The following is a 19,409-nucleotide window of genomic DNA, read 5'->3' as shown; positions in this document are numbered from 1 at the left end:
CACTTACAACTCATTTATATTATTTTGGGTCTGGCGGGTGCCAGGGTGAAGACTGATGCAAAAGAGCGTCATACCTGCGCCGACCCTGGGGGCTGGGGGTGGGAGGGCATCGGACTCTGGAGTGTGAGCATGGGGGAAGCCGGTAGGTATGCCTGCATGTGAGACGCTGTAGGGAGCACCGCACAGTGGGAACAGGGAAAAAACCCTAATATATCACTGGCTCGGCAAGCCCACAGAGCAACACCAATCTACCATGAGTTGGGCGAAGTGAGACGTCCGCTATACAGCACCCTATACAGCACCTGTGTTCAAACATATTCTCAACAAAGAAGCCCATCACTCACCAAACCCCTGTCCCTCCTGCTTTCAGCAAATCTGGATCAATATGAAATACAGCAAAGCATCGTTTGGAGTCACTGGATAGAAGAGCAGAACCCATCATACATGCAGAGGGCACACACTGAATGCTCACTGACCCGTAAGGCCGCAGAAAAACACAAAGCAAAAGTTTGCAGACCTGTTTCCTTGCGGAGGATGGACATTTGCCAAAAGAGAGCCAAGGGATCCTGCGATTCCCCTTTAAATGCAGAACCGCTGTGCAGAGCATATCAACTTTTCCAGCTACAGAAATGCCTTGCTGCGAGGCGGTGCCCTCCGCCAAACCATCAGGCTCTCGCCATGGATCTGTCAGATGGGCGAACAGTTCAAAGACAAGGCATGTCCAGTGAGGGCTGCAGGGGTCAGAGGTTACTAAAGCAGGAACTACCTCTGCAGACCTGAAGGGAGGATCCCCTTACACCTTTCAGACCCGTGACTGGCGTCCAATGCCACGTTATGGGGCTTGGCGTCCAGTCTGGTCAGCAGCTTTTATAGCTCAAAGGGGCTTGGCATTTTTAATCAGTGTCCAGCAAGAAAATAAACAAACATAGCACAAAAAGCAAATTGTGTTAGCTGGGCCAGTAGCCCACCTACCACAGCGGACGCCCGGGAGAAGGAGGAGACAGGCGCTTCTTGTAATTTGAAGTGACACAAACAACTTTCTCAGGAATTTGGCTCCATGTGTTCCCTATCGTCGACACCCCAATAACTCTTAACCTACTCAAACACGGTGTGGACGAATTGCATTTCAGAAAATACACTGTCCCGTAGATAATAGGAGCCAGTAATGAAGCCCAAGTCCTCTACGTCAAAATGTCTCCTGCTTAGTCGTGATTACCTAAATTATTGCTCTCCTGTTAAATGCACTACATAAAAACATCAAACCATCTTTCTTTTTTACTAAAAACAAATGTAAACTATCGTTCGATAAAATTGTCTTGATCCCAAATGTAGGAAACGGAAAATACATTTTAACTACATATTATAATGCTCGGAAGACATCACAAATTCGCAGGTAGCAAACTCCATTCACGGCGCTGACACACAACAACAAGAACAAGAACTTAACTGACAGAGAGTGAGTTCGGTCGTCCAGACTGACACTAGTGACTCAACTTAGCTGAGGCACCGGCACTGCCCGAAGAATCACGGCACGCTGCAGGAAGACATTACCAAGACTTGGTGCGCAGGGCAGAGCCAGAGTCACGTGACGGGCCATCTCAGATTTTGATTGATGACAGAGGCGTGCACCTGGCCAGGCGCACGCCTCTGTCATCAATCAAAATCTGAGATGGCCCGTCATGCCCCCAGTGCTCTGGGGCCTCAGGCGCAGGCCTGAAAATCCATAGTGCAGCCACGAAAGTCAGTAGGCGGTAGGACTGCTTAAAAAGCGGTATCCTACCGCCTAAATCGGTAGGGTTGGCAAGTATGTTATGCAGGCAAAAGCTCAAAATTTGCAGATGCAAATAAACCTGGCAGCAAACAGACCTAAAGAATTTTTTAGGGCCCTCAGGGATTTAGCGAATCTTGTGGAGTGCCACAGGGCTCATCCCTGTCACCTGTGCTGTTTAATCCTTATATCTGCCCTCTGTTAAAAAATGATGCTCAGTTCGATCTTTAGTATTATTCTTATGCTGACGATACGCAGATTTATGTTAGCTTAAGGCGATCGGTGGAGGCAACTGAGCGTATCCTGAAATGTGCAGAGAAAATTGGAATGTAGATGTTTGATAATAAGCTCAAATTGAAACCCACTAAGACAGAAATTATTGTATTTGGTTTAACACATTAATTGGAAACCTTTTTCCCTATAGTTCCATGCCCGTCACTGTCTGGAATTACCTCCAAGTCCTGGGGTATAGCCTGCACATTATTCAGATGATTAAATCAGTGTTCTTCCACTTGAAAATGCTGACATGCCTCCTCCCGCTTATTTTGGAAGGGGATCAATTGACAGTGGTAGGCACTCTTGTTAATGCTAGGCTGGACTACTGTTATGGGTTCCTGGTAGGTTGCCCCAAATACCAGTTGTGGTAGCCCAATATTCAGCAGTTTGTTAGATTTTTTTCATTACCATGGAAAAGGTCAGTCTCTGAGTTTCGCAGGAAACTTCATTGGTTACCAGTCCACCAGCAGATCCGATTTAAGCTGCTGTGTCTTGTTTTCAGATGTATTTGTGGCCTAGCACCAATTTCAAAGATCAAGACTATAACCCATAGCTCTCAACTCACACGCTTTTGGCTGGTGTCACCCGCCTTGTAAAGGGCTGACTCACCCGCCAAGCCTCCTGTACGCCCATTCATTCCAAAGGGCGTCTCACCCGCCAGAAACAAAATCGGAGGATTTCACCTGCCTTTGCAACACAAATGGTTGAGATATATGCTATAACCCCACAAGATCATTGTTTTAAGATTGTTTAAATATGTTTGTTGGGGGGGTGGGGAGAGGGGCAGAAGGTTCTCAGTAGCTGGCCTTCGGGCCTGGAACCGTCTTCCGTCATATCTACGAAAAATATGAATCTCTGACTACGTTCAGGAAACAGCTAAAAACATATTTATTCGAGTAAATTGCAATTGAGTGGCTGTCATTGTGGTTCATGTTCTATTAATACAATCTGCGCGTAGTAGCTGCTTGGTTCCTTGGGGATATGCGCATTATAAATCCCATATCAAATCTAAAAATCAAACCCTCATCCATATACAACACACATAACTTAACAAACAAGACCTATTTGCTTTATAAATGCTTGCCGATACAGAGTTCTATATATGTTAAGATATTTCATATGTCTCCTGTTTTGTTGCATTAATTCATACATAATTTGGATATTGAAGTGATGTTCACTTGATTTTTTTATTTGGTGAATGAAAGTAATATATCCATTTAAATGATTGCCCTTTCAAAAGTACCCACAAAATGTCAGGCCTTGTCAATTCCGCAGAATCAGCGTTTGGGAAAGTCGTTTTTTGTTGTTGCAGGAAATGCAGTGCAATCCTGGCAGTAACATCCTGCCCCGGTGTTCTGCGCATGTCCTTGTGAGTAGTATCTCTACTGGGTATGACATCCTGCCCCGGTGTTCTGCGCATGTCCTGGTGAGTAGTATCTCTCCTGGGTATGACATCCTGCCCCGGTGTTCTGCGCATGTCCTGGTGAGTAGTATCTCTACTGGGTATGACATCCTGCCCCGGTGTTCTGCGCATGTCCTGGTGAAAAGTGTCTGTCCTGGCTGACATTCTACCCCGGTGTTCTGCGCGTGTCCTTGTGAGTAGTATCTCTCCTGGGTATGACATCCTGCCCCGGTGTTCTGCGCGTGTCCTGGTGAGTAGTATCTCTCCTGGGTATGACATCCTGCCCCGGTGTTCTGCGCGTGTCCTGGTGAGTAGTGTCTCAATTCTGAGCATGCGCAGATACTTTCTTACAGTTCCCGTCTGGTTTTACTCTCCATTCTTCTCCTGCACCAGTTCCAGCTCCTGATCAGGCACCTGGGAGACGCACCCCCTCCAGGACGGGCATTTCCCGCAGCTCTGATGTGTGGTGAGTGAGGAGGAGAGATGTAGAGGGAGGGAAGGGAGGCAGGGAACCCATGGGTAGGGCTAAGCCAGAGCTGAGTTTCAGGAGCAAGAGATCAGAAATGTAACTCTTTGGGCCTCAATACAAGAATGACTGCCACCACCACCCTGTCCAGCGGAATTATTGCTGGATTACAAGTGGTGGTGGGCGGTGTTAGTCCCCATTTGTTGGAGTCCATCTGCAGGTAATTTCACTGATTTGCCCTTTTTTTCTCTGCCTTGCCTCCAAACCCGTAGTTCGGTGGTGCGCTAATGTGTTACCACTGCAGTATCACCGTTCTGTACACACCACCAAACTCGTAACAAGGCCCGCCATATAGATGTAAAGGAACAACGTGCAAGGGCTGTTTTGTTACAGTTTTATATTCCTGTGTAAATCACATTTGAAGGTTTAGCACAGGTGGCTTTTCAGTGATACTAGATATGAGTTGCTTTATTCGTTGCAACATTTCAACATGTGCAACTCTCAGGCATGTGTGCATCCTGCTAACAGTTTCACTCGTCTTGATGAACAGTTGACTTTCCGCACAGATATTTAAATGCTAATTGCAAAAGGACAGGATATTTTGGCATATCTGCCACCCATAAGAACAGGACATCAATGGAAGAATGTTCAGAAATGTATTTTTCTAATTCAGACATTCTCCCCTGAAATGTCCTTATCGTCCTCCTGCTTGTGCTGGACTCCAGCGTGCATGCATAGAAGAATCGATCTAAGCACCAAGACCCAAGACAGGGACCGGGCTTTTACATGCTCCTTCCATGCGGAGTGGGAGACCTGCGCATTCACAGCAACACGCGGGAGACCAATGCATGCACAGAAACGATCTAAGCACCAAGACAGCGACCAGGCTTTTACAGGCTCAGTCCATGCAGAGAGGGAGAACAGTGCATGCACATAATCAATCTAAGTACCAAGACGTGGACTAGAGTTTTTAAAGGCTTGGTCCATACCTAGCATGAGATCAGAGCATGCAGAGAATCGATGTAAGCTCCAAGACATGGGGCCTCATTAGGAGGTAGGTGGTAAGGGATTACCGGCACCGGTAAGGGCACCAGTGCTGGTAATCCCTTACCACCCTATTCCGAGGTCCCTTAGCGGGTCCCTTCCGCAACGCCTGGTCTGACCAGGGCCTCATTACGAGGTTGGAGGTAGCCATGGCGCTACTAGCGCCATGGCTGCCTCCAAACCCCGTCCGACTCCGCCCTGGTGAATGGAGCAATTACCGGTCCATTCCAAGGTTGGCAGGACCAGTAATTCCCCATTCACCAGGGCCATTCCCCATTCCCATTTGAGCCTCCATAGGGCTCAATGGTAATGGGGAAGGCGCTAATAACGGTACTGCTAATTGCGGTACCGTTATTAGCTCTAGAGTCCCTTTGCGGGTCCCGTCCTTAACGCCTGAAAAAAACAGGCATTAAGGAAGGACCCGCAAAGGGAACTCGTAGTAGGGCGGTAAGGGTATACCGGCACCGGTGCCCTTACCGATGCTGGTAATCCCTTACCACCCACCTCGTAATGAGGCCCCAGGTGTTAAGGACGGGACCCATTAAGGGACTTCAGTGCTAATAAAGGTACCGCAAATTGCGGTACCGTTATTAGCTCCATCCCCATTCCCGTTGAGCCCTATGGGGGCTCGAATGGGAATGGGAAATGGTTCGCGGAATGTGGACTTACCGGGTCCTCCAAGGTTGGAATGACCTGGTACATCCCTATTTTGGGAATCCGGACCCGGAATGAGGTAAGGGGGTAGCCATGGTGCTAATAGCACCATGGCTACCTCCTACCTCGTAATTAGGCCCATGGACTAGACTTTCACAAGCTCATTTGGTACACAGTAGGAGACTAGTGCATGCACAGAAACAATCTAGGCACCAAGACATGGACTAGACATTTTACAGACCCAATCCATGCAGAGCAGGAGACCAGTGCACACACATAATCCATCAAGCACCAAGACGTGGATTAGACTTTTACAGGCTGGGCCCACGCACAGCGGGAGACCAGTGTGTGCACAGAATCAGTCAAGCGCCAAGACGTAGACTAGACTTTCTTAGGCTTGGTCCCTGCAGAGTGGGAAACCAGTGGCAGACAAAAAAAGCCCTTATAGTGCAGGAAGAAGAAACGACTCCCACGAGGGACGTAAAAAAACGGGCACCCTTTCTTGTTTGGGGAAAAGCGGTTGGCACATTACTGCTCTGAGTCAGGAGTAGGGACAGGCTAGGTTTGTAGCTATAGAGTCCCTGCACAGGCATGAGGCAGCAAGAGACAGGCATAAGCCTTAATGGGAGTTATGCATTTCGTGTTGAAGCCACTTGTACACCCACAAGGCAATTTGTCCAGGGAGATCAAAATGCATTCTGAAATGCTGAATGATGTGTTGGAACTGTCTCAGCCTTGAAGGGGAGGGCTTTATTCTGATGCAGAGTCTCTCCCTCCAAGGGGGATAATAATTTCTTATGAAGAGCCTCACAAGGGAAGGTCTTCTGTTAGACTCTCTCCCCTTCAAGGGAGGGGTTTCATTCTGATACATAGGGACTCATTATGAAGTTGGAGGCAGCCATGCCCTTAACAAGGGCATGGCTGCCTCCAAACTCGTGTCCGGGTTCTCGGTATGGGGATTTACTGGGTCATTCCAATCTTGGAGGACCCGGTAAGTCCCCATTCTGAAACCCATTCCCCATTGCCATTGGAGCCCCCATAGGGCTCAATGGGAATGGGGAAGGAGCTAATAACGGGCCCGCAATTAGCTCCATGGTACCTTAACGGCTCCCGCTAAGGGCGGCTGGTAAAACCAGCCGGCCTTAGTGTTGACCCGCTAAGGGACCTCGGAATGCAGCAGTAGGGGGTTATGGGCACCGGCATCCTTACCGGTGCCATTAACCCCCTACCACCGTACTCTTAATGAGGCCCACAGACACTATTTTGTTACGCAGTCTACACCATGAAGGGGGAGGTTTTATTCTGATACAGACTCTCTCAGGCTACAAGCGAGGAATCTATTATGTGACATAAGTTTCCACTTTGAAGGGGGAGATTTTATTGCTATACAGATTCTCCTTCTTCAGCGGTGTCCCTCCGATCACATGATCAGTGTGGAGCATGCAAAGAATACATTCCCCTGTGGTTTTGGTGCATGGGGAGGGGAAAGGACACTCTGGTTTCTATGGATTTATTGATGGTTCCCCTGTGGTTCTGGTGCAAATTCATTCTCTTCAAGATATAGGGCTTCATTACGAGTATGGCGGTAGCTGTGGGATATTTCAACCCACGCATCCAAGCCATACAACATCATTGTGCATTACTGACATGGGAAACATCATAATGGCCGCCGGAAAGCATGCTGCTGGCCAGAAATCACCAGAAAGTGTGCAGTGAGAACCTGACAGACAGGCTGCCATCTTCTTTTGCCTCTGTCAGTGTTAATACAGGAGACAATTGCCAGCCCCATCCTTTGGAACAAAAGCAGACAAAGGAATACAGACAGAGCTGTTCAACAATTCATTTTCTTGATTGTCAAAATTGCTAAAATCATGGGCATGAAACCACCAAATAAATCCAACTTCTGGTTCTACATTACTCTACTGCAGAATCCACATCAATACAATGTTAGCAAGGATCATATGCTATCAGGTAAAATCCCCTTTTTGAAATGTATTAATTTAAGGCAGCTGTCAAAAATGGGTGCAATACCGGTGCCCGCCACTGACCGGCGCTAGCGATCTAAATTCTGACAGGAGACTTGTATTTCAGGAGCTAAACAGTGAACCTGAGTTAGCTGGGAATTCAAAGGCTTGCTTGTCCATGAGAAGTCTTCACACCTGGTCATCTCAGCAAGAAGGCAGGAAATCACAAGGTTCTGTTAAACAAATGGAGAGTGGCACCCTGGACTGATGCCCTGCTAGCAGGAAAAACCAGACAAAGGATTCCTTCAGCTGAATAGGGTATGCTGATTTTGGGTGTGAACTGTCTACACTGCTCTGAGGGAAGGCAAGCCATCTGATCTCTGAGCCAAGCCAAGTTTCTAGGGGCGGGGACAAACCAATGGGTGTACTGCAGTGGAGGCAAATGTATGTTTTATTAAATTGCTTATAAAATATTGTATCAAGTTGACAGAAATGTACAATTTGGGGATTCTTAATATGAAAAATGCACCCACGATTTGAGACTAAGCTGGACGTTGTGGGATGTTCTGAGGCCAAGCCCTGTAATTATTAATATTTTAACATCTGTGTTTATGCTAGAGACCTCAAAACTTACTATAATATGCCCAGAGAGGGTGTGTACCTCTGTGTCAGATTTGATGAAAAACCAATATGGCGAAACCCACTAAAAGCGCAAAATGTTGGCATTTCTGAACCCAAGCTCTTAGAAGGATCAGGATTGAACAGATACCTGTCTTAATTCATCTGTGATGTGTACATGTAATCTCAACAACTTGTGTATCTGGGAAGCATGTTTTGTTATGAAGAAATGTTTTCTAAGTAAATGCTAAGAGGGAGTGTTCTTTCCTTAAGCCATAAAAATGATACCTGATGGCACAGGATGACTCACAACTCCGTTCTTCAGTCAGAGGACAGAAAATCCTCTAACCTATCAGCATCCTCAGAGGGTTGGGCATAGAAAGTCAGCCTTCCCACCCACTTTCAAAAGACATAAAAAGAGACTGCTGAGACCCAGATAGGGACTTCATTTTCCACTCTTCAATCGATTTCTTGCGCAGCACTTTGCCAGACGACTTCAAACCCAGATAGATCCAGAGACCAGACTCTAGAACCCAGCTCTAGAACCTTAAGCAGGGGCCTAACCCAAAAGCTGAACTCTTCTCAGCAGGCCTCAGAATCCAGCAACCTAACCAAACTATTCAACAGCCGGGCGAGCTGTTTGATTCTGGCTAGAACCATATCCAGACCCAGAAAGCAGAGCTGTATCCAGACCCAGAAAGCAGAGCTGCATCCAGACCCAGACCAGACAGCTGTGCAGTGCCGAGAGCAGACCAAAGGCCCCGCTGTGAGCAGAACCAGTGCCAGAGACTGTCCCGTGGTGAGAGAACCGCAGTCCAAACCTGACCAGATCCGTGACGAGGTTGCATTCCTTCCAAAACTATGAGTGAGTATACAGTCTGAGAACTGTCCAGAACCCATCTCTTAGAAGCAAGATTTAACTGTCATTTTAAAGCTAAGAACCTAAGCTTTCCAACCAACCCAAAACGACCTTCCAACTCCTTATAGTTTTTCCGTAATCGCGGTTCACGCACTCGGAAAAAGTGCTGCGAATTGCAAGTTGGCTCAATTTCACCACTTGTAAAAATAGCTGCTTCTTGCTTTCCACTGCTGAAATTCGTTTTCACTCTGATAATAATCCATGAATCATTGGTAGTGTTGACCTGAACTAATTCAAAGTAGCTATCACCTACCCTGAATCTCCTAGAGATAATTAAAATCATGTTTAGCATATTTTTCACTTCATTGCAATCACATTTAAAAGTATCTGGCCTGTGTTTTAAAATCATCCCTGTTTCTCTAAGCTTGCCGGGGGGAACGGGAACTGAACTGCTTCTGATTGTATTCCTGAAATCCTGTGTGCCCTCATTTCCATCTCTTCATATTGCATAGGGGGGAGTGAGTTGTCACAAAGGAAAAAGTGCTCAGATTATCTCTTGTTGAAACCATATACAGGGCCTCATTACGACCCAGGCGCTAATGGGTTAACAGCGCCGTAAAAGGCTGCGGCGCCATTAACCTATTAGCACCTAATTACGAGGTCCCTTTGCGGGACCCGACCTTAACGGCTGGTGTAGACCAGCCGTTAAAGTAGGGACCGGCAAAGGGACCTTGGTGCTTATTACGGTGCCGCAATTTGCGGCACCATACTTAGCGCATTTCCCATTCCCATTGAGCCCTATGGGGCAAAAATGGGAATGGGGAAGGGCCATGGAGGAAGGGGGAATTACCGCCCCGCCAACCTTGTAATGGGGTGGTAATTCCCCCTTTTTCCATGGCGGAGTCGGTAACTTACCGGCATGGACCATGGTGTTCCGCCAGGGTCGTAATGAGGCCCACAGTTTATTTCTGTGCTGCATTCTTTCCATCATTGCTTTTCCTTGAAACCATACAAAGTATTCTCTGCTACCTTATCCTTTCTATACACCAACTCCTAAGTAATTAAAGAATTGTGCTACTGTAGATTATCCATTGTTGATCACTGTTATATTCATAAGTGTGCTATCAAATATTAATTTATTCATAAAAGTGTGATATATATATATATATATATTGTTTAATTTTTCCAATAAACCTTTTAATTTGCAAAACAAACCTACTTCTTGGCTCAGTGAGGTCAGGGGATTCAAAGAGAGGGGCGTTATATAAGGGTTTATCATCCAGATTTAAGAACTTGACACAAAAATATATGAATAAGGACTTCCATTGGGCATCCCAGACTAGGCATTGACTTACAGGCCGATTCATGGAATAATTAGCGCGGCGCAAGTGGCCAAAAACGTGCGATTCGCGGTGGAATAGCGAAAATCGCAGTGCAAGTGCGAAAATCGCACGAAAAGCAGCGCACATCGATTCATGGAAGACCGTGCGCGAGAAAACCATCGGATGTGCGCTAAAAAAGTGCGCGACGCACGTTGGCGCACAGTCCATCTAACGGCGTGCGCCAGGTCACAGCGAAAATCGTACAGGCCACAGCGAAAATCGCACATAGCGCGGCGCACACAACAAAAGTAGGCGGAACACGGGGCGTAACACTCGGAATGGGGAACAACTTGCCAAAATGTGGGCGTCACGGGGGAAGTACAGGGTGCAAGTGCGCGGAACGCCCACACGCTCGCCTACAACACGTATTCATGGAATCGAATAGGGCAAAAAAGCGCACGGTCAAACCAGCGCACAGGCACAAACACGACCGCCACAAGAAAGCAGGCGGTAGCGTCTCTGCGCCTGTAAGAAATGTGCACCAAAAGGTGCGCCAACAAATAGCACCTATATACAGCCATGAAGAATGTCCTATACTGTGGCCCTCCAGGACAAATGACGTGCAAAGCGGTACCCACAAACACGGACACCCGCTGACTGAAAAATAACGTGTGCGTGTATTCCGGGGTGCGCGGGAAGTCTCACACGCGATTTGGCAGGGTACGTGGATTTCAGGGGTGCGCGGGAAGTTCCACACGCGATTTAGCCGGGTACGTGGGCGGGAATTTCCACACGCGATTTGGCAGGGTACCTGGATCTCAGGGGTGCGCGGGAAGTTTCACACGCGATTTGGCAGGGTACGTGGATTTCAGGGGTGCGCGGGAAGTTCCACACGCGATTAGGCCGGGGACGTGCGCGGGAATTTGCACACACGATTTGTCTGGGTACCTGGATCTCAGGGGTGCGCGGGAAGTCACACACGCGATTTTGCAGGGTACGTGTATTTCAGGGGTGCGCGGGAAGTTCCACACGCGATTTAGCCGGGTACGTGGGCGGGAATTTCCACACGCGATTTGGCAGGGTACCTGTATCTCAGGGGTGCGCGGGAAGTTTCACACGCGATTTTGCAGGGTACGTGGATTTCAGGGGTGCGCGTGAAGTTCCACACGCGATTAGGCCGGGGACGTGCGCGGGAATTTGCACACGCGATTTGTCTGGGTACCTGGATCTCAGGGGTGCGCGGGAAGTCACACACGCGATTTTGCAGGGTACGTGTATTTCAGGGGTGCGCGGGAAGTTCCACACGCGATTTAGCCGGGTACGTGGGCGGGAATTTCCACACGCGATTTGGCAGGGTACCTGGATCTCAGGGGTGCGCGGGAAGTTTCACACGCGATTTGGCAGGGTACGTGGATTTCAGGGGTGCGCGGGAAGTTCCACACGCGATTTGGCCGGGTACGTGCGCGGGAATTTCCACACGCGACTTGTCTGGGTACCTGGATCTCAGGGGTGCGCGGGAAGTCTCACACGCGATTTGGCAGGGTACGTGGATTTCAGGGGTGCGCGGGAAGTTCCACACGCGATTTGGCCGGGTACGTGCGCGGGAATTTCCACACGCGATTTGTCTGGGTACCTGGATCTCAGGGGTGCGCGGGAAGTCTCACACGAGATTTGGCAGGGTACGTGGATTTCAGGGGTGCGCGGGAAGTTCCACATGCGATTTGGCCGGGTACGTGCGCAGGAATTTCCACACGCGATTTGGCTGGGTACGTGGATCTCAGGGGTGCGCGGGAAGTCTCACACGCAATTTGGCAGGGTACGTGGATTTCAGGGGTGCGCGGGAAGTTCCACACGCGATTTGGTTGGGTACGTGTATGACAGGGGTACGCGGGAAATTCTACACGCGATTTGGCTGTGTGCTCCCAGGTATTCCCTGTACACCCTCCACGGCCCCTGCAGGCAGCCGACACCACAGGGACTACCCTGCACACCTGCTCATGTCACCCAGCACCCCCACCCCCCAGCCACCATGGGCAGCCCCCACCCCCCAGCAGTGCAGGGGCACCCTCCACCAGGCCCCCACTCATGTCTCCCACCACCTCCACCCCCCAGCCACCAGGGGCACCCTCCACCAGGCCCCCACTCATGTCTCCCACCACCCCACCCCCCAGCAGTGCAGGGGCACCCTCCACCAGGCCCCCACTCATGTCCCCTATCACCCCCACCCCCAGGGGCAGCCTCCACCAGGCCCCCACTCATGTCTCCCACCACCCCCACCCCCAGCAGTGCAGGGGCACCCTCCACCAGGCCCCCACCCATGTCTACCACCACCCCCACCCCCCAGCAGTGCAGGGGCAGCCTCCACCAGGCCCCCACTCATGTCTCCCACCACCCCCACCCCCAGCAGTGCAGGGGCACCCTCCACCAGGCCCCCACCCATGTCTACCACCACCCCCACCCCCCAGCAGTGCAGGGGCAGCCTCCACCAGGCCCCCACTCATGTCTCCCACCACCCCCACCCCCCAGCAGTGCAGGGGCACCCTTCACCAGGCCCCCACCCATGTCTACCACCACCCCCACCCCCCAGCCACCAGGGGCAGCCTCCACCAGGCCCCCACCCATGTCTCCCACCACCCCCACCCCCCAGCAGTGCAGGGGCACCCTCCACCAGGCCCCCACTCATGTCTCCCACCACCCCCACCCCCCAGCATCCAGGGGCACCCTCCACCAGGCCCCCACTCATGTCCAACTCATGTCCCCCTGCACCCCCACCCCCCAGCAGTGCAGGGGAACCCTCCACCAGGCCCCCACTCATGTCTCCCACCACCCCCACCCCCCAGCCACCAGAGGCAGCCTCCACCAGGCCCCCACCCATGTCTCCCACCACCCCCACCCCCCAGCAGTGCAGGGGCACCCTCCACCAGGCCCCCACACATGTCCCCTATCACCCCCACCCCCCAGCAGTGCAGGGGCACCCTCCACCAGGCCCCCACTCATGTCTCCCACCACCCCCACCCCCCAGCATCCAGGGGCACCCTCAACCAGGCCCCCACGCATGTCCAACTCATGTCCCCCTGCACCCCCACCCCCCAGCAGTGCAGGGGCACCCTCCACCAGGCCCCCACTCATGTCTCCCACCACCCCCACCCCCCAGCCACCAGGGGCAGCCTCCACCAGGCCCCCACCCATGTCTCCCACCACCCCCACCCCCCAGCAGTGCAGGGGCACCCTCCACCAGGCCCCCACTCATGTCCCCTATCACCCCCACCCCCCAGCAGTGCAGTGGCACCCTCCACCAGGCCCCCACCCATGTCTCCCACCGCCCCCACCCCCCCAGCAGTGCAGGGGCACCCTCCACCAGGCCCCCACCAATGTCTCCCACCACCCCCACCCCCCAGCAGTGCAGGGGCACCCTCCACCAGGCCCCCACCCATGTCTCCCACCACCCCACCGCCCAGCAGTGCAGGGGCACCCTCCACCAGGCCCCCACTCATGTCTCCCACCACCCCTACCCCCCAGCATCCAGGGGCACCCTCCACCAGGCCCCCACTCATGTCCAACTCATGTCCCCCTGCACCCCCAACCCCAGCAGTGCAGGGGCACCCTCCACCAGGCCCCCACTCATGTCTCCCACCACCCCCACCCCCCAGCCACCAGGGGCAGCCTCCACCAGGCCCCCACCCATGTCTCCCACCACCCCCACCCCCCAGCAGTGCAGGGGCACCCTCCACCAGGCCCCCACTCATGTCCCCTATCAACCCCACCCCCCAGCAGTGCAGGGGCACCCTCCACCAGGCCCCCACCCATGTCTCCCACCACCCCCACCCCCCAGCATCCAGGGGCACCCTCCACCAGGCCCCCACTCATGTCCAACTCATGTCCCCCTGAACCCCCACCCCCCAGCAGTGCAGGGGCACCCTCCACCAGGCCCCCACTCATTTCTCCCACCACCCCCACCCCCAGCCACCAGGGGCAGCCTCCACCAGGCCCCCACCCATGTCTCCCACCACCACCACCCCCCAGCAGTGCAGGGGCACCCTCCACCAGGCCCCCACTCATGTCCCCTATCACCCCCACCCCCCAGCCACCAGGGGCAGCCTCCACCAGGCCCCCACCCATGTCTCCCACCACCCCCATCCCCCAGCAGTGCAGGGGCACCCTCCACCAGGCCCCCACCCATGTCTCCCACCACCCCCACCCCCCAGCAGTGCAGGGGCACCCTCCACCAGGCCCCCACCCATGTCTCCCACCACCCCCACCCCCCAGCAGTGCAGGGGCACCCTCCACCAGGCCCCCACCCATGTCTCCCACCACCCCCACCCCCCAGCGGTGCAGGGGCACCCTCCACCAGGCCCCCACTCATGTCTCCCACCACCCCCACCCCCCAGCATCCAGGGGCACCCTCCACCAGGCCCCCACTCATGTCCAACTCATGTCCCCTGCACCCCCACCCCCCAGCAGTGCAGGGGCACCCTCCACCAGGCCCCCACTCATGTCTCCCACCACCCCCACCCCCCAGCCACCAGGGGCAGCCTCCACTAGGCCCCCACCCATGTCTCCCACCACCCCCACCCCCCAGCAGTGCAGGGGCACCCTCCACCAGGCCCCCACTCATGTCCCCTATCACCCCCACCCCCCAGCAGTGCAGTGGCACCCTCCACCAGGCCCCCCCCCATGTCTCCCACCACCCCCACCCCCAGCAGTGCAGGGGCACCCTCCACCAGGCCCCCACCCATGTCTCCCACCACCCCCACCCCCCAGCAGTGCAGGGTCACCCTCCACCAGGCCCCCACCCATGTCTCCCACCACCCCCACCCCCCAGCAGTGCAGGGGCACCCTCCACCAGGCCCCCACTCATGTCTCCCACCACCCCCACCCCCCAGCATCCAGGGGCACCCTCCACCAGGCCCCCACTCATGTCCAACTCATGTCCCCCTGCACCCCCACCCCCCAGCAGTGCAGGGGCACCCTCCACCAGGCCCCCACTCATGTCTCCCACCACCCCCACCCCCCAGCCACCAGGGGCAGCCTCCACCAGGCCCCCACCCATGTCTCCCACCACCCCCACCCCCCCAGCAGTGCAGGGCACCCTCCACCAGGCCCCCACTCATGTCCCCTATCACCCCCACCCCCCAGCAGTGCAGGGGCACCCTCCACCAGGCCCCCACCCATGTCTCCCACCACCCCCACCCCCCAGCAGTGCAGGGGCACCCTCCACCAGGCCCCCACCCATGTCTCCCACCACCCCCACCCCCCAGCAGTGCAGGGGCACCCTCCACCAGGCCCCCACTCATGTCTCCCACCACCCCCACCCCCCAGCCACCAGGGACAGCCTCCACCAGGCCCCCACCCTTGTCTCCCACCACCCCCACCCCCAGCAGTGCAGGGGCACCCTCCACCAGGCCCCCACCCATGTCTCCCACCACCCCCACCCCCCAGCAGTGCAGGGGCACCCTCCACCAGGCCCCCACCCATGTCTCCCACCACCCCCACCCCCCAGCAGTGCAGGGGCACCCTCCACCAGGCCCCCACCCATGTCTCCCACCACCCCCACCCCCCAGCAGTGCAGGGGCACCCTCCACCAGACCCCACTCATGTCTCCCACCACCCCCACCCCCCAGCATCCAGGGGCACCCTCCACCAGGCCCCCACTCATGTCCAACTCATGTCCCCCTGCACCCCCACCCCCCAGCAGTGCAGGGGCACCCTCCACCAGGCCCCCACTTATGTCTCCCACCACCCCCACCCCCCAGCCACCAGGGTAGCCCTCACCAGGCCCCCACCCATGTCTCCCACCACCCCCACCCCCCAGCAGTGCAGGGGCACCCTCCACCAGGCCCCCACTCATGTCCCCTATCACCCCCACCCCCCAGCAGTGCAGTGGCACCCTCCACCAGGCCCCCACCCATGTCTCCCACCACCCCCACCCCCCAGCAGTGCAGGGGCACCCTCCACCAGGCCCCCACCCATGTCTCCCACCACCCCCACCCCCCAGCAGTGCAGGGGCACCATCCACCAGACCCCCACCCATGTCTCCCACCACCCCCACCCCCCAGCAGTGCAGGGGCACCCTGCACCAGGCCCCCACTCATGTCGCCCACCACCCCCACCCCCCAGCATCCAGGGGCACCCTCCACCAGGCCCCCACTCATGTCCAACTCATGTCCCCCTGCACCCCCACCCCCCAGCAGTGCAGGGGCACCCTCCACCAGGCCCCCACTCATGTCTCCCACCACCCCCACCCCCCAGCCACCAGGGGCAGCCTCCACCAGGCCCCCACCCATGTCTCCCACCACCCCCAATCCCCAGCAGTGCAGGGGCACCCTCCACCAAGCCCCCACTCATGTCCCCTATCACCCCCACCCCCCAGCAGTGCAGGGGCACCCTCCACCAGGCCCCCACCCATGTCTCCCACCACCCCCACCCCCCAGCAGTGCAGGGGCACCCTCCACCAGTCCCCCACCCATGTCTCCCACCACCCCCACCCCCCAGCAGTGCAGGGGCACCCTCCACCAGGCCCCCACCCATGTCTCCCACCACCCCCACCCCCCAGCAGTGCAGGGGCACCCTCCACCAGGCCCCCACTCATGTCTCCCACCACCCCCACCCCCCAGCATCCAGGTGCACCCTCCACCAGGCCCCCAATAATGTCCAACTCATGTCCCCCTGCACCCCCACCCCCCAGCAGTGCAGGGGCACCCTCCACCAGGCCCCCACTCATGTCTCCCACCACCCCCACCCCCCAGCATCCAGGGGCACCCTCCACCAGGCCCCTACTCATGTCCAACTCATGTCCCCCTGCACCCCCACCCCTCAGCAGTGCAAGGGCACCCTCCACCAGGCCCCCACTCATGTCTCCCACCACCCCCACCCCCCCAGCCACCAGGGGCAGCCTCCACCAGGTCCCCGCCCATGTCTCCCACCGACCCCATCCCCCAGCAGTGCAGGGGCACCCTCCACCAGACCCCCACCCATGTTTCCCACCACCCCCACCCCCCAGCAGTGCAGGGGCACCCTCCACCAGGCCCCCACCCATGTCTCCCACCACCCCCACCCCCCAGCAGTGCAGGGGCACCCTCCACCAGGCCCCCACTCATGTCCCCCTGCACCCAGGTCCTCACAATCCCCAACCATGTGCGTTATGGTCAGCCTCCACAGCCAAAAGGCCCTACCAAGTAACCCATTCACCCACATGGAAATGGAAATTACATGTTACACCCCCAACGTTCATAAAGCAAATGAACCCATGTCTGTCACACACAATGGTTGCAAATGAATGGGAAAACACCCAACATGACATGCATGAAACCAATGAGATGATACCACACAGTGAAGTATGAAAACAAAATTGTGTTAAAAAAAATTGAATGCAAATGAAATGAAACAATGCCAATGAAAAAAAGAAAAGCTGCATGTCCGTCCAAAAAAATCAAAACTACAAATCCAAAAAAATGTTGTTCAAAATCACATTAAAAATAAAATCAAACCGACAGATAAAAATAAATGCAAAGACCATTGCTCCATGGAGAATAAATAAAAAATAAAAAAATAAAACAATCCTATGAAGAACTATGTACAAAACATCCAAGGGTCCATGAGCCCAACTGAACAAAGGAAACCTACAAAAAACCCTAACAAAAATGCAACTATATACAAAAAGTGGAGCTGTGTCCGTCGACTCCAAATCATAAGAAGAAACAAATGAAACCTAAAACTAAAGAACTATATACAAAGGCGGCGGGCAAGTCCAGCGGCTCACTCCGTAGTGTTCCGGGCCAGGGCATCATCAAACTCTTCGTCTATATCCCGGAGGCGGTCCTGTTCCATGGCCCCGAGGGTCCGCAGGGACGACGCCATCTGCTCCTCCAACCCCCTGCGGATTGCTTCGAGGAACTCGGCCCGCCTCAGGGCCCTCCGCATGGAGTTCTCCACCCTGACCATCGTGAGCCGCTCCTCTTCCGCCCGCCGCCGCTCCGCACCTATCTGCTGGCCCAACCGCAGCCACATGGAAGACACTTCCTGTCCTGGGTCCTCCTGCCCTCCGGCCGATGCCTGCCCCTCCGATGTTGATGGCCCCGAGCCATGATGCCTCCCACGTTGACTCTGCTGCTGCCTCCGATGCAACTGCCTCTGCCAGCACGACGGCATCCAGGCTGATGGAATCCACCGACGCCGTCGTGCACGTGCCCTGCCTGATGATGCCGGCACATCCTCCATCTGCTGGGGTACAGTTGCTGTGGTGTCCACCCCTGCTTGACCTCCGACTCCCGACTGTGGCAGGGATGGGATCCACACCGAGCTGGCTGCATAGGTCCGGGCAGGTCCACAGGGGGCCCTGGTGGCATCTGGGCCGGAAGACGGCAAGGAGAACGACCGGCGTATAGCCTCCACAGAGGAGGAGAGGGCCGCCAGATTGGCCGACACATGCAGGAAACCCCCGAACTTGGAAGATCCCAATTGGGCCACATCGGCACGGTGCTCTTCGTGATGATGTGCGTGCTCCTCCCGGGAAGCACGCACGTCATCACGAATTGCACCTGTGCGCATCGCAACCCCAATCAGGACCATCTCCATACGGACACGGGTCCCCTCGTCCGCAGGTGGAGGGGAGTCAGGTGACATGGACATCCCCTCTACCTGCGGACGGGCCTGGGACGGGGCATCCCTGCTGGTGCACGGTGGTGCACTCACAGGGTCAGGGACAGCGACATGCACAGGCCCCTCCACGGTGACCTGTGCTGCCTCCTGCCCCTGCCCCTGGACTGCACCACTTGCACCAGCAGGGATGCCCCCACCAGGCCCCATGTGTGCCCGAGTGGCGGCCTCCTCCTCCTCTGTGGAAACCACCAACCTGGATGGCTTCTCACCGTCTTCCACCGTAGGAGGCCCCTGTGGGGGCTCACCCACCCCTTCCGCTGCAGCCGTGGGGGCATCCCCGCCGCCTTGCTCCACAGCGCCGTCTCCGCCCTCTTCTTCACTAGCCGCTGCGTAGAGGGAGACATAGAACACAAGCATCAGGGTACTGTACAATGGTCC

At 55.3% G+C, this 19,409-nt stretch overlaps 1 protein-coding gene across 2 annotated transcripts in view; it reads left to right on the top strand.

Annotated features, from left to right (window-relative positions):
- The first annotated feature begins 3,798 nt into the window (after positions 1-3,798).
- Positions 3,799-19,409, top strand: part of LOC138551536 (zinc finger protein 658B-like) — a 145,557-nt gene continuing 129,946 nt past the window's right edge. Inside the window, exon 1 of one of the 2 annotated variants that reach the window (XM_069642492.1) lies at positions 3,799-3,912. In XM_069642492.1, the coding sequence (XP_069498593.1) occupies positions 3,906-3,912 (7 nt within the window). In that variant the 5' untranslated portion in view covers positions 3,799-3,905. The remainder of the gene's footprint in view (positions 3,913-19,409) is intronic. The other variant, XM_069642493.1, reaches the window with a different exon arrangement.

Source organism: Ambystoma mexicanum, chromosome 1q (assembly GCF_040938575.1).
Source record: "Ambystoma mexicanum isolate Mex_15411 chromosome 1q, UKY_AmexF1_1, whole genome shotgun sequence".
Taxonomy (NCBI): Eukaryota; Metazoa; Chordata; class Amphibia; order Caudata; family Ambystomatidae; genus Ambystoma; species Ambystoma mexicanum.
Note: the sequence above shows the minus strand (reverse complement) of the source record. Positions and strands in the feature narration are given on the sequence as shown.